We start from the raw sequence: 14,133 nt of genomic DNA on the forward strand, positions 1-14,133 counted from the left end.
AACATTGTTCCAGTATGGAACAATGTAGCGGGTGTCGAGTGACCTTCAATAATACTGAATGATTGATCATCATTGAATGTCTGAAGGAGGTCAGGTCGAGTAGGCAAAGTAACAATATTCGTCTTTTATGTATGAGTGAGCGCATATCGATCGGTCTAGCTTCAAAGTTACGACAGAGTTATGGCGATCGTAAAACGACAAAGATATTTTTAAGATACTTTCGCAGGACATTAAAGTGTAGACGGCAACTTTGGCAAGTAATATTAGAAGTAAAAACACATTTAGTAGGTGCTTTTTTTTGGATAATTTTGAACTTTAGTCTCCAAACTTTTTGATAGAAATATAGAATTACCTGCCTATTGGTTGTATATATGTAAGGATATAACACAAACACATGTTAAGGATACCATTTTTGGGTTACGTTTCGAAAATTATTTATTCGCATTACCTACGTCTAAAAACGTTGCTCTCCTTATCAACCTTGTAGTTTTAATTCTCTTCGCGCCTCAACTACATTCCTTTTTTAAAATGTTATAGCTATACATGAGTAGACTTGACTATAGGTGACATGTAACTTAAAAAAAAGTCACATTAATTAATGACATAAAATACTTTTCTTACAATCTTCCACTCATGTCTTCATATAATAAAGGGAAGATCTTATTAATAAACTTATATATGAATGATAATATTACCTGACTCATCAGAATTATATCCAAATTCGTTGGGATGTTTCTTAGATGCGACGCGGACTTCGTCAAGTATGATCCGTTGTAGTGGAGCCATCAAAGTAAGAGGGCATTGTCTGGAATCAAAAAGTTAATTATAAATGTACAGCAAAAAAATATTTAAAAATAATTTACTGTTTGGTATTTTAATTCACAACGAGCTCGGCGGTGAAAGAAAACCTGGTCAGGAAACGTGCATATTACGTCGGATTAGAGTCTGCCACACGTGTATCCATAACAAACGTGTGGTCTAAGTACCACGGTTTGGTTACTTCTTCGTTAAAAAAAGATTAGCCCAGCAATAGGACAAATTAACTTTATTAAGCCCTCAACGATCATTTGCTAAAATAATGCCATTAATTTGTAAAGAGTAGATCGAATTTATGCAAACATATAACCCGACGTAAAAAATGTTTCAACCTTAAACATATCATAGAAGAAAACCATTAAAATAAATCGATATGGGTTTTTTCACAGGAAACATGATAACACTAAACCTATGGTTAAATATGACTAACCTTGCAATTACCCCCTAAGAGCCAGACTTGTAGCACTGAACTGCACTATTGTGATGAAAGCAAATGATGGTTCTTTATAAACCACTTACTTATTATATATATAACCACTTACTATTATACTTTTATATAGGCTTTTATTATTGAGATTTGGTTTTAATAAAGTATTTTCATCGTCTATAAGAACAAAAATGTTCAATCTTTTTTTTTTGTAAATGGGTTTTAATAAATTACAATGTTATATCTATAGGCAATTTCGATCATAGGAACAGGAACGATAAACAACTTAGACAGTGAATTGACATTAAAAACGATTGTAAGTTTTTTTTTTTTTTAGTATTCATTGTAGACTAGTGGAATGAAGCTTACATAAAAGTACATAATATTCCAATTCGAACTAATTTTATCACTCGAAATTAACACTTTTGTTTATTCACGTAGTTTCTATTTTAAATATTTTTATTATTATAATTTTTCATAATGTATTTTTAACATTTATCGCCAGGTCATCATAACATAAAATTAATAATTATTAATCTAGTATATTTCTAACGTTATGGATGCGTTTGTTTGCTTGGGTGTTTGTTATTCATTGCCACCAAAACTGCTGATCGGATTCTTGCCAAATGTATAAATGGTAAATGGTAAATGTATAAATGGTATGTTCTGAAATATTTAGGATACTTTATTAATCTTAATTATTAAAATAATATAACATTGTAATGTGGTATACATTTGAAATGTGGTTTTCATTATTGAAGCAAGTGATTTACAGTTAATGGCTATTGTTGCAATTTCAAATAGCTACACCAATTACATGAATTGTATCGCAAATAAGGAAAATATTATTAACGATTCGTTTAAACTGTAGTCGTATCGATAGGGTTATTATTCTAGTCTATTTTCTATCTTTCTATTCTCGGTTGTTATCCAACCAAAATAAAAAGTCCTGAATCATTCGTTCATTGACACGCATATAAGGTATGTTTAGGCTAAAAGATAACATTTATCAGACTACACAAATGGAAGTCAGACTAAATGTTTTCGCCTACACCGATACCATTCCAATACAGGTAACATCGGAGCATTCACAACGATGAACAAAAAAATAAATAAACTGCGAGGCCGTTCACTCGTATTTAGTCGGAACATGTGTTAAATTTCCCTGTTCCCCAATCGAGTAGAGTACATTCACGAAATAAAATGCGGACGCGTACGTCTGTCTGTAGGATACATAAAAAGGTCAGTGCTCTTGGCGGGCACAACAATATCTAATGAAATCCTGACACTTTAAGATCAAATGCTTCTGGCAACGACTATGGTATTTTTCCAAAGGCACTTTAGCCATTGCAAAGTATTAGAATCTTATGATATCATTTAACGTGAATTGCATTGAGCTGTTGCCAATTATATTGTTCGAGACATAAATATAAATGCGATGATTAATTTATAAATGATGTATTTAATTTACTCTAAAATAAAACATACTATTTTTATGACGATATTTCTTGTGTAAGTTATAAGCTGAAAGCAATAAAACGGTCGCATTTACGAATTATATTGCTTCGAAGAAATTATTTCGTCTGGAATTATTATCAACAATTAAATGTGAAAGTTGAGTGAGGAGGTGAGTCGTCCATTGACTCTGTCACACTATCAACGCATCCGTACTTCCCACGCGCACGCGTGCCAATTTGTGCAACGGACATAAGGGCATTTTCATAAAGACGCCAATCGTATTATATTATTTTCGCCACAGGTCACCTACATATTAATGCTTCCGTCGCCACTGTTCTAAGGACTACATTCTATTAATATGCAATTTGTATTGTATTCATTTCCTGAATCCCTGTTATGGATTTAGCATCGATGAAATGTATTCCGGTACTTCAGTGGTTGTTTATTTCGCCTTTAAATCACAAATCTACGTGAAAAAAAATATATATTTTTTTGTCTTCGTCTAAACAGATGCACATAATACATATGTACATTAAAAGCACATAGAATCATTATAAACAATGAAACTATACGATTTCACTTTCGAAACTTACACCTACGTAAAATAATACCTCATTCGATAGACGCTGACTGCTTGTAAAAGTAATATGTAATTACATTCTATTCAGTCGCAATTACTATGGAAATGTATTGGATTATTACTTGTGTTTACAAAAAAAAAAGGCTAGATATGCAACGCATTTAGGTCATCAAAAAATAAATAATGAAAGTTGATTGTTATCAGTAAATTTCAAGTGATATCAGCGAACAGATATATTTTATATTGTAAACACTATAAAGAGGCCGATTGTTAACTAAATCCATTTTCAAATTTCTAGTTTGCGAGTGGACCCTGAATCTTATCGAGTATTTTATTTGTAATTTAGTATGTACTGTGTACTAAAACAATCACATTTTTCGAAAATAACCATTTTTATATCATAAATAAAGATAACGAGAATTTTTAATCTTCGGTTAAGAATGTAATCCAACCTAAGCTGAGCCTAAATTTTGAGCTAGGCGCTTAAAATGTCATCAAACAATTTTGATGTAAGATCAAGGAACTCTAAATAAAGGCACGCCTTGAAAGTGCGTACATAATTGATGACCTCGTTATTTGAATTGCCAAGTTTATCACACCTATTTTAAGCTTTAATAAAACGCATTGTAACCACAATAATTCATAAGCCCTTTGGATGATATCAACCAATTATTTACTAATAATAAAATCTTTCTGGAATGCAAAATATCAAAACTCTAATTTGTAACTGTAATACATAGATTTAAATTTAGTGACATTTAAAATTAGCATACACGATAGCGAGGTGGGCGAGGAAACCTGCTCTTTGATCTATAATTTCAAATATTCTTGAAAAGCCAATAATATGTAAATTATTTTAAATATCAGCTTGATAACAAATATAGACTTCTTTAGGATTCAAGCCGCAATCTCTTGTGAATAGAATTTGTTATATTTGTTTCTCTTCTAAATATTTCCGTCAAATAAATACACGCTTATAAATGAAAGATATTATTCGACTAAAACCTTGCACTTGGTGGGTTTATGGCAACCAACAATACTTAGTATTAGCGTGTTCCTATTTGAAGGGTGGCAGGGAAGCCAGTGTGACTACAGGCAAAAGGGATATAACATCTTATTACCCAAAGTTGGTGGCGTTGTGTTGGTTGGTTAATATTTCTTACAGCGCCAATGACTGTGGGTGGTGGTGACCACTTACCATCTGATAGCCCATTGCCTGTCAACCTAAATATATTATAAAATAAACCTTGATTATAATATTTACTAAAAAAAAACAATGACATGATTTTGTCGTATTTTTTATTTTTAAATTCATCGCGTTTTTCGATCAAAAGAGATTCATTCTGTGTCACATCTTTGCGTCACATTCTTCTGTTACACTTATCTGACAAGCAGACAAAATTCATACACATTCGGACACTTACGGATATTTTGATTTATGTTAAAATCTCAAGTAACCTACTTAGCCTACACAAACAGTATTCCACAAAGTTATGTGACGATATATTTACATATTCCCACACGACCGCAACTTGTTGATTGAGTCTATTAAATTTCGCTGTTATTTGCAACTTATTGTTAGCCATTGTTATTGTACTCGATCGTAATATTAGCGTTGCATCGTGTATACAATGATAAGATAACGTAAACAATGACTCACGTGTCTAGATATAAAATAATTCACAAAATAAAACGCTAGAATTGCGATTTGTAATAAGCTATTTCTTGGTATTTATATGTAGTGAGATATTATGCAATGAGGTATGATGCGCAAAGTCGTAACACGCAATTTACGCTAACTTGCGGAATAAGTTGGGCTTAATGAACCGTCTAGCAAATTACGTCAAAGTAGGAACACCTCCCAACATTCCCGGTGTCGGTTTCATCTTGAAACTTCTACATATTTTAATATAAATTGAATTGCGTAAATTCTCCTACACAAATGAATAATGTATACGTAATAAGTATTATATGAAATACACACAAATGTTTTAATGGTACTAAACTTATGTAAGGTTGTGTTAAAAAAAACATACCTTTCTAAAATAGACATATAAAGTTAAGTGAAGGGAAAAAAAATATTTAAACAATCGTAAAATCTTTTCAGTCTAGTTAACTTTAATGATTAGATAACATTCGTTTGCTATTCTCTATTTACATAAGTATTGTTTTGCGAGCAAAACATATGAAGTTTAATTTAAAAGGATCATAAAACCCAATGTGCATTTCAAATTGCCACTTTATCAATTTAAAAGAATATTAATACTTTGAACACATACAAGTAGATAGAAAAATAAATCATTTTAATCATCATTTGCCTTTCCTTATACCAATAATATGTCGACGTTATGATAGTTCCTCGAAACAAAGATTCATAGGCCATTAACGGCCGGTTCTAACCCTCCTCAATATGATACAGGAATTTCCCAGTTCTTACCACCATATACCTAGATTATTGTAGCACAAAAAGCTCTTAGCAGGCTTACTTACCATAACCACATGATATATATTAATCTGAAGAAACCGCGTACCAAAACGAAAAAGATACATAATAGTACAGTAACACTAATTCGTGTTAGTTTTTGCGTATATTTACGATGTATTAAATATTTTTCCTCGTAAGAAATCATGACGGAAAATCTAATAATAACAATTATATTACGTATATGTGTGTGTGTCATATTTACGAGCGCGGTTGTGTGTATCTGAAATGACTATAAATCAGCACATTTACAAACAACGAAGGCGTCACCTGCGGTTGTCATCACACCGCCCAGGATGAGTAATACATATTTTACTCAATCTCTGATTAAATCATTGTACATACTGCCATACAACTAAATATCAATGTTCTTTCCTTGACTTAGACATGCTACTAATTAAAAATGAAGAATTGTTACTTGACACTTTCATTCACACTTGAACAAATATTTTTTGTTTTAAGTAAATATTCTGAGTTATTCTTAATGGTCAATGCCCTTTGTGAGTTATAAATGCAACAAGTACAGAGTTGCATTTATAAAATTAATAATGCACAGAATAGAAAAGAATAAAGATTATTATGTCTATTTAAAAAAAGCCTTGACATTTATTTACATGACTGCAGTTAACTATCATTTAAGCTTACTGACTGATGTGATTATTATAACTTTTTGAAGTTACGCAGACATAAAATAGTTGTTTACATTTTCACAATACTACAACGTATTTTAATTAATCAAACATATATTAAGATTGAAAGCTCCACTTTAAAAAATGTAATTTTTGCCACCAGACGCAAGACGCTTAGATAAAATACCTGCTTTATACCATAACGTAACATACATTTAGTTATATGTTTATGTCATATGTCATTTATGTAAGTAAATATTCTAGTAGCTTAATCAGAATTATATTAAGATAATTCTATTAATATTTCTGAAGATAGTCTTGTAACAGTAGTTTACATTATTACCATTCCAAATATTTAATCTTATGGCTTTACTTAGAGTGACATAAAAATATAATTAGAAGATGTTTAATTATTAATTCAACTTATTTAAACAAATAATTATATATATACTTTTAGATCCTACTAACTAATTGTGTTATACTATATGAAGAATACAAGGGAATTTGTGATTTAAATCTAACCAGCCACCAACTTGGATTGGAGTGTGTTAGAATAAACTCCAAACCTTCTACTCAAAAGGGAGAGGCGGTCTTAGCCCTGTTACTTTAGATGATAATCTAGTTACAATAGTAATATTTGTAAATTAATAGATTTTTTTTTGTCTCTAACATTTAATTTTTTTTTTAATAATATATTAGATTCTATTGTATATTATGAATTTAATTTATTAAAATTAAAAATAAATAAGGGCCTGAAATTTAGTAACAAGTAATGATTTCAAAATAAAAACATACAAAAGAAATACTTACTTTTCGGTCAAATATTGTGTCGTCCAGTAAATGACTTCTCCCGGCAACTCCGCCTCCGTAATTGTGTATCCCGCGATATTCACAGGCAATTGATCCTCAGGATCAACAGTTGCCGCAAAGTTCTCAAAGAACACTCGATATGAAGTCAAATAATCATCTTTTTCGCCCATTTTACAATATTCGGTATAGTTTACTAAAGGGAATAAAACTGAACGAAAATCATCAACAATTTCTTGTTTTGGAATATAGAGTCAGCTCGGGTCAAATAATCCTAACTTATCAAGACACTATAAAAAACTGAATTAAACTTAAAATAAGAATAACTATTACTCCTTAACTAATCAAATCCTTTTTAAGTCAGTTTTATATTTTTGATAAAATCAAAACACTCGAATCACATCTCGCTCACACACGTCACATAGTACAATCCATAGTCATATTATGTATTATTATAGCTATCAGGCATCAGCTTTAACCGTCATTTCCACTACATTTTTACTGGACGGATTTTAATACGCCGTTACACGCTATGAGTTGTGTATACTGCGTTTTTGCCGCAGATATTTTTGTCGCTCACCGATGTGAAATATAGTATATTACAGAAGCGTTCACGATAACTCATAAATATTGAAATTAAATTTTAAAATATATATATTCAAAACAAATCAATCTAACTAAAATTAAATATTACATTATAAGGGACACACAAAGAATTATTCTCGTAAACCATATTTTTATGTTTTTTGTCTGTTATGGCATATCATTATAGCACAATCATACTATAAATAAGCGAAATTTTACACTTTTGATATGGATAAATCTTTACTGTTACTCAGTACAAATTAGCAATCTATTTAATAATAATAAAGTTAATGAGCAGCATAAATAATAAAATTATAAAAAGTAATTAATGTTATTAGAAATAACCCTTAATATATAGGTACCTACTTATTAAATGCTTAAAAATATTTTTTTGTTTAAAGTATTTCGGGTAACGTATTGAATATACAAATGGCAATGTGCACGAACTACGATGTAATTTTTTACCACGAAGTACATAGTTATTTAAGGTTTGCTACTTTAAGAAAATCACAAATCGCTGATGACTGTTCTGTGTCAAAAAAATTGTAGCAGCATGTGTTAAAATAAAATGAATAGTGTCCAAAAATTTTTATTCAAATTTAATCTGAAGTTGACATTTCATTGATTATATCTTGATAAAACGGTAAAAACATTGGTTATGTTATTCTGTGCCGTGATATATGTCAAAGACAAATGACAATAAACAATTAAATTAAACAAAGTATTAAGTATACTTATATAGGTAAAGGTAAACGACCAATCGGTAATGGGAAACGGCTTATAAAATTTCTGGACAAGAGGTAATGACTATAAATGGTATAAGTGTAAATGGTATTTAGCAGAATAATATATTGTTACGGTACAAAAATGTATTAATAAATTACTTTTAAAACAAAAAACACATATTGCATTTGTTTTGTTTTTCTGATATTTCGTTTGCCTTTTATCTACAATTTATTGTTATCATTGCCACATAAATAAAGACAATATTGCACTCAAAAAGAGTAAATAGGAGAGATACATCTTAATTGTAAGTATAACTTACATTGTTGACTTATATTACTTACAATTAGGTTTCTACGTCAATATTAATTAAATATATTAAAATAATTGTTTTTACGACAATTTTTTATTTTCCAATTTAAATATTTTCAAGAAAACTTGAAACTGAAAAAGCTATACAAAGAGCTGCATTTATTGTTAATTATTACTATTAAATGTTTATATGTTATTATTATCATTCATCTTAGTAATCTTTGTACGTGACCAGCTTTTAAGTGATAAGTGTTATCTTACGGTATTGATTAAACAGAGTACTGTTAATAGTAGAGTACTGTTAATAGTTTCAAACGGTACATTGCACTCTTTAAACATTGAGAAAGCGAAAGTTGTAACTATTCTTGAATTCAAATTCAAATATTAAATTATTTCTAGGTGTTAAATTAAATAACAGTAAAAATGCCCTCAATACCTGGAAAGTATCAACATTATAAAAATGAAGACATTGATGACTATTTCATAGCAGTAGGTAAGTGCTCAGTAATTTATGCCTTAAAAATGAATGTAATGTAAATTTTTAATATTGTTTATCACCCAGGTGTACCTTTCATGGGAAGGAAAATGATGGCAATGTCTTCACCTCTAATGGAAATAACAATGGACGGTGATAATATGGTTATTAAAAATTCGTCATTGCTTCGAACAGTGGAAATGAAATTCAAATTGGGCGAGGAGTATGAAGAACGTATGCCTAATACAACTATTAAGGTAAATTTAATTTTACACTCAAATAATAATAAACAACAAGTGAATAATAGTATGTGTTATAAAAACAAAATAGTTTTTTTATAATCATAAGATATTAAAAATATATTAAAAATATATTAAAACTTTATTATAAATATATTTTTACTGGTATGTTAGAATGATGCTCAAACATATAAAATATTATAAATTACTAATAATATGCAGTAAAAAGTGTTTGTTTTTTGCACTAGTAATTACCTTATTTAACAATTACTAATTTTCTCTGCAAGCATAATTGCTGCATAAGGTATTAAAAAAATACTACATAAATATATTTTTTATGTTATTGTTTTAGAATGTGGTTTGATTTTATTAAAATGTATGTTTATTTTGGTAACTGTTATTGTTATATGATATATTTGTCAATAAATGTCAAATCCAATCAAAATGGAATATTTACTATTTGTATTCAATATTTATACAATTATTATTGTTAGCTTTTATTGTTATTGTTTTAGAGTATTACTAAACTTCTTAATGACCATGAACTTGAAACTTTATCTACTATTCCTGAGAGTGGTGCTAAGTGCGGAAGAAATTATTTATTTACGGATGATGAATGTGTTATAGTGAGTATCATTTTCGTGCTTAAAAATGTGATTGAACCAAGACTTCTATTGTACTATATGTCTAATAAGAATTATATATAAATAAGCAACAGCAATATTTTAAATATCTACTGTAATATTGTGCGCACACTCCGCTAATAATTGTTAGCGTAATATAAATCGATTGATTTAAAAAAATTGCCTTTAGTTAGTGTTATATAAATTTGTAACTTCGTTAATTTTGTATATTTCTTAACATTTTTATTAATACATATAAAATATTTTAAACAAATTGGCACAAAAAAACGATTTTCATTAAAATTCGAGTTAGCGTAGTATAAATTATATGTGTCGATTTGACTGTGGTACTGGTAGATTGCTGGGCCTACAATGAGCATTTTTCTTTAGAAAGCTAGTGTTTCTTTAGGCACGGGGGATATAACATGATTGAGTAAAGACAAATCATGATCAGTGTATGAAATGGCTAACAATATGTATCGTTTTTCACATCTACCTCTATCTGAGGGTCCAAAAATATATTGATAATTCACCTTGCATAATCTAACCTTATCTTTTCAGACTTTGACCCATGACAAGGCACAAACACCAGGTAAAAGATACTTTCGTAGAGTGACTTCTTAAACATTTGAATTATTTATAGGAATCTTAAATTGAAGCATGCTGTGAGATCATTTTATTGATTAAATATAATTGGTTATTGGAATAAAAAGCAATTTTATACTTATTTATGTTTATAAGTTATATTTTTATTGTTGTAATATTTTTATAATTTTTTAATAAATGTTTTAATTTTAAAATGTTCTTTTTTTTCTACATCAGTAAACTATCATCTATAAATTAAAATGATAGTTTCATTTTTATGATGAATCTAGCGATTCATTCAGCTATATAACTTTTCGACTACATATTGAATATTTGATACTAATCAGTAATCAGACGTCGTTATATGGGCTCAATCGGTGTTATCTGTGGAATAAACAATAGTGCAATACCGTGTTCCTGTGGTTAATGTTTTAGTGATTAATGATTATGACTATTCTTGTTTATTAAATAGAAAACAATTTAAAGGAATTAATTATTATAAATGCGTGTGTTGCCACTTAAATAACCTTAAATTAAATTTTTCTGGTTATTTTTAACAAGAAATATATGTAAAAACGGAAACCACTGCGCCGTCATAACATTGCACTGCATAGATAATACACTTATACTAGCTGTTTGTAGGTATATATTATATAATATAATATATACCTACAATACACATATACAGGACGACCTGTATTATATTATATATTATATATTATATAATATAATACAGGTCGTCCTGTAATAACGCAATTTTTTTTATCGTACTGCCATAGCGATCTTAAAATTCTTTATATAATACTATGATTTAATTTTTTTTAGATAACTGTTTTTTTTAATTGTGTTATGATAACTGTTTTGTTTTAATTGTGTTTTTAACTGTGTGTGTAATTATGTCTACTTTTTGTAGCTTGTAAGACTCGAAGGTGAAATTGTAATTTTTGATTGTCATAATTTCTTTGTCTCACTGTCACTTTGACAGTAAAAAAAATCTAATTTGAATCTTTGTCAGGCAGAGCGTCGTCTTTTCCCTTTTTACTTTTTCATATTCGTAGGAACTATTCATAGGAGTGTCCATCATAAAGTAAATAACGTTTTGAACAATCGTTTATAACTTTCTTTCAAAATGGCGGAATTGGTTCAGGTATTGACTTTATTAAAAATATATTATTCAATTTAGATTACTTCTATATAATCATGCGCTATTAAACACTTATCAGATTGATTATTTTAATAATGCAACGAATTTGTATTTTAGGAACAGCAAGTAAAAAAAGTGCAAAGGCTTCTTGAAGGTTGGCGCATGGCTCTTTTGCCCTTAAAATCTGTACTATTATGGGAACAGCAATGGCATCCTTGCGCTATACTTGCCTCGGTGTCTATTTTATTTTTTTCAATCTGGCTTATGGACCTCAGCACCCTAGCGACATTTTCAGTTTTTGGTCTGATATTAAATTTTGTTGACTTCATTGTTCCAATAATATCTAATACTATTTGTGGTCCAAATTCTTGGACAGGGCAAAAGGAAAAAGTATTCGAAGAAATTTGTAGAAGCATTGTAATACATTATAACAAATTACTGGGCAACATCAATGCATTTTATTCTATGCGAGAGAATAGTCCTTCAATGGTGAGTTTATTATAAGAAAATAATTGTAATTCATTACTCACCTGCTATGTGACTATTATTAATTATTTTTCTATTTCCAGTATTACATAATATCAATCAGCATGCTATGCACCTTGGCATGGATGGCTTCTTCCATAAACAACATATTCCTGTTGTACATATTTTCTACAGTTGTTCTACTATGGCCTGGTATTCAGCAGAGAGGAATTTTCAACACACTTATGTCATTAATCAAAAAAACACCAAAAATTACTACTTTAAAATCAGATTAGTTACTATCTGCATTCATGTTTTAAAATTAGCTTTTTTATTACAGCTAAAGCTTTAGGGTCTTAGACCTTATGATCTCTTTTTATATTTGTGATATTTAAATATTTTAGGCAGTTAAACCTTCATCTACAAAAGTACCTAGAAATTGTTCAGGTGTTATTTATGTAGTAGAGACTTTTATATGGTAATGGCTGTAGTGTGTTAATGTTTATATGAAAGAATGCATTCAATAGCAAGTTTTTAATATTGTATTATAAAGTGATGTATGAACTGGTCATTGTTTTAAGTTTAAGCTAAGCTTGTTCATTGTGAGCTATAAATTATTTTATTTGGGTTAAATAAAAAATTTTACTATAATACATTTTCATTTTATCACTAAATGCTGCAAAAGAATTTATTATTAAAAAAAAAGCTTTTGACACAAATTAAAATTTTCACTAATTATGCAAAAAAGGATGAGAGGAGGCCTTAGCCCAGCAGTGCCACATTAAGGGGCTGTTAATTTACTTTCCCATATATAGTAGGTTAGGTAATAAAATTGTGAATTCTGTATAAAAATTACTAAAAATATATGTTTTGAGTAGTATTTCTGAAATACTTTACAACTTTTTGAAATTAATCTTTATTTATTTTGTTCATACAATTATTGTCACTGATACAAAATAATCAATACCATTGTAAATATACATAAGACTTGTAAACATACTGTGACACAAAATTACACACTTAAGGAGTAGACATACTGATATGATTACTCATTAAGTTAGCTATGACATTAAAATTGACTGTTATTTTTTAGAATGAAAACAATTTCAATATTTATAGTGTTATCAAATGCTGTAAGAAACAGTATAAAAATAACAGTAATATCAAGTAATCAATATTAGTAAATACTTATTTCTCTTTTCCAATGATGTATGGTGCTGAGTTGAGTCTTCTCATATAATAAAATACTATAATATTAGATAATAGTTAGATATCTACTTTTTGAAGATAACCTAATTGCTTTCTACAGCATACATTTAGTGAAGCTTAAGTTTTTTTTGGCAAATTATAAAATACTATTTTTTTAAGTTAATTACATACCTTCTAGTGATAATGCATTGTTTAAATCGTCATAATTAGTTTTCTGATCTTTAAAACTAATGAAGTATCGTCAGTAATCCATACAAAATACCTCAAGTATAAAAATGAGCCAAATTAGAGTAGAAAACACATGTTTTAGTACATATTCCAAAGATGAATGAACATCAGATGAATTTGTTGAATTATCTGGCTTTTAGTGTGAAGCAAGCTTTAGCTTTATAATACCATATTATCATGCATCGTATATTGTACGACGTATGCAATAATAGCATTTATACCATACAAAATGGTATAAAAGTTCTACTGTATATCTTTTCTCAACATTTCAATGCCACACTGAACTATAGTTAGGCGGAAATGTGGAATTATGTGATAAAACTTTACAAGATTTGAATAAATCATG

General features: G+C 29.0%; 3 protein-coding genes across 8 annotated transcripts in view; 2 read left to right on the plus strand and 1 right to left on the minus strand.

The window, feature by feature from the left end:
- The window catches only part of LOC125064815 (titin-like), a 74,498-nt gene extending 66,811 nt beyond the window's left edge, over positions 1 to 7,687 (minus strand). The window contains exons 1-2 of one of the 3 annotated variants that reach the window (XM_047672057.1): positions 7,203 to 7,687; positions 696 to 805 (exon numbers count right to left, since the gene is read on the minus strand). In XM_047672057.1, coding sequence (XP_047528013.1) covers positions 696 to 805; positions 7,203 to 7,372 — 280 coding nt within the window. In that variant the 5' untranslated portion in view covers positions 7,373 to 7,687. The remainder of the gene's footprint in view (positions 1 to 695; positions 806 to 7,202) is intronic. The other 2 variants (XM_047672056.1, XM_047672055.1) reach the window with 2 other exon arrangements.
- On the plus strand, positions 3,932 to 10,945 carry LOC125064816 (fatty acid-binding protein-like). 4 transcript variants are annotated; one of them, XM_047672060.1, is made up of 5 exons: positions 3,932 to 4,195; positions 9,219 to 9,312; positions 9,382 to 9,551; positions 10,049 to 10,159; positions 10,718 to 10,939. In XM_047672060.1, the coding sequence occupies exons 2-5, from the start codon at positions 9,243 to 9,245 to the stop codon at positions 10,778 to 10,780; spliced, it is 414 nt and encodes a 137-aa protein (XP_047528016.1). In that variant the 5' UTR covers positions 3,932 to 4,195; positions 9,219 to 9,242; the 3' UTR covers positions 10,781 to 10,939. The 4 variants fall into 4 exon arrangements, with proteins under 4 accessions (XP_047528016.1, XP_047528014.1, XP_047528015.1 ...); XM_047672058.1 differs by lacking the exon at positions 3,932 to 4,195 and adding an exon at positions 8,405 to 8,584 and having other exon boundaries at positions 10,718 to 10,938; XM_047672059.1 differs by lacking the exon at positions 3,932 to 4,195 and adding an exon at positions 8,614 to 8,814.
- A 773-nt stretch (positions 10,946 to 11,718) lies between these two features.
- Positions 11,719 to 13,003, plus strand: LOC125064674 (ADP-ribosylation factor-like protein 6-interacting protein 1). The gene is made up of 3 exons (XM_047671840.1): positions 11,719 to 11,888; positions 12,003 to 12,374; positions 12,455 to 13,003. Exons 1-3 carry the CDS (start codon positions 11,871 to 11,873, stop codon positions 12,644 to 12,646), a joined length of 582 nt encoding a protein of 193 aa, XP_047527796.1. The 5' UTR covers positions 11,719 to 11,870; the 3' UTR covers positions 12,647 to 13,003.
- The last annotated feature ends 1,130 nt before the right edge of the window (positions 13,004 to 14,133 follow it).

Source organism: Vanessa atalanta, chromosome 6 (assembly GCF_905147765.1).
Source record: "Vanessa atalanta chromosome 6, ilVanAtal1.2, whole genome shotgun sequence".
In the NCBI taxonomy this organism is placed as follows: Eukaryota; Metazoa; Arthropoda; class Insecta; order Lepidoptera; family Nymphalidae; genus Vanessa; species Vanessa atalanta.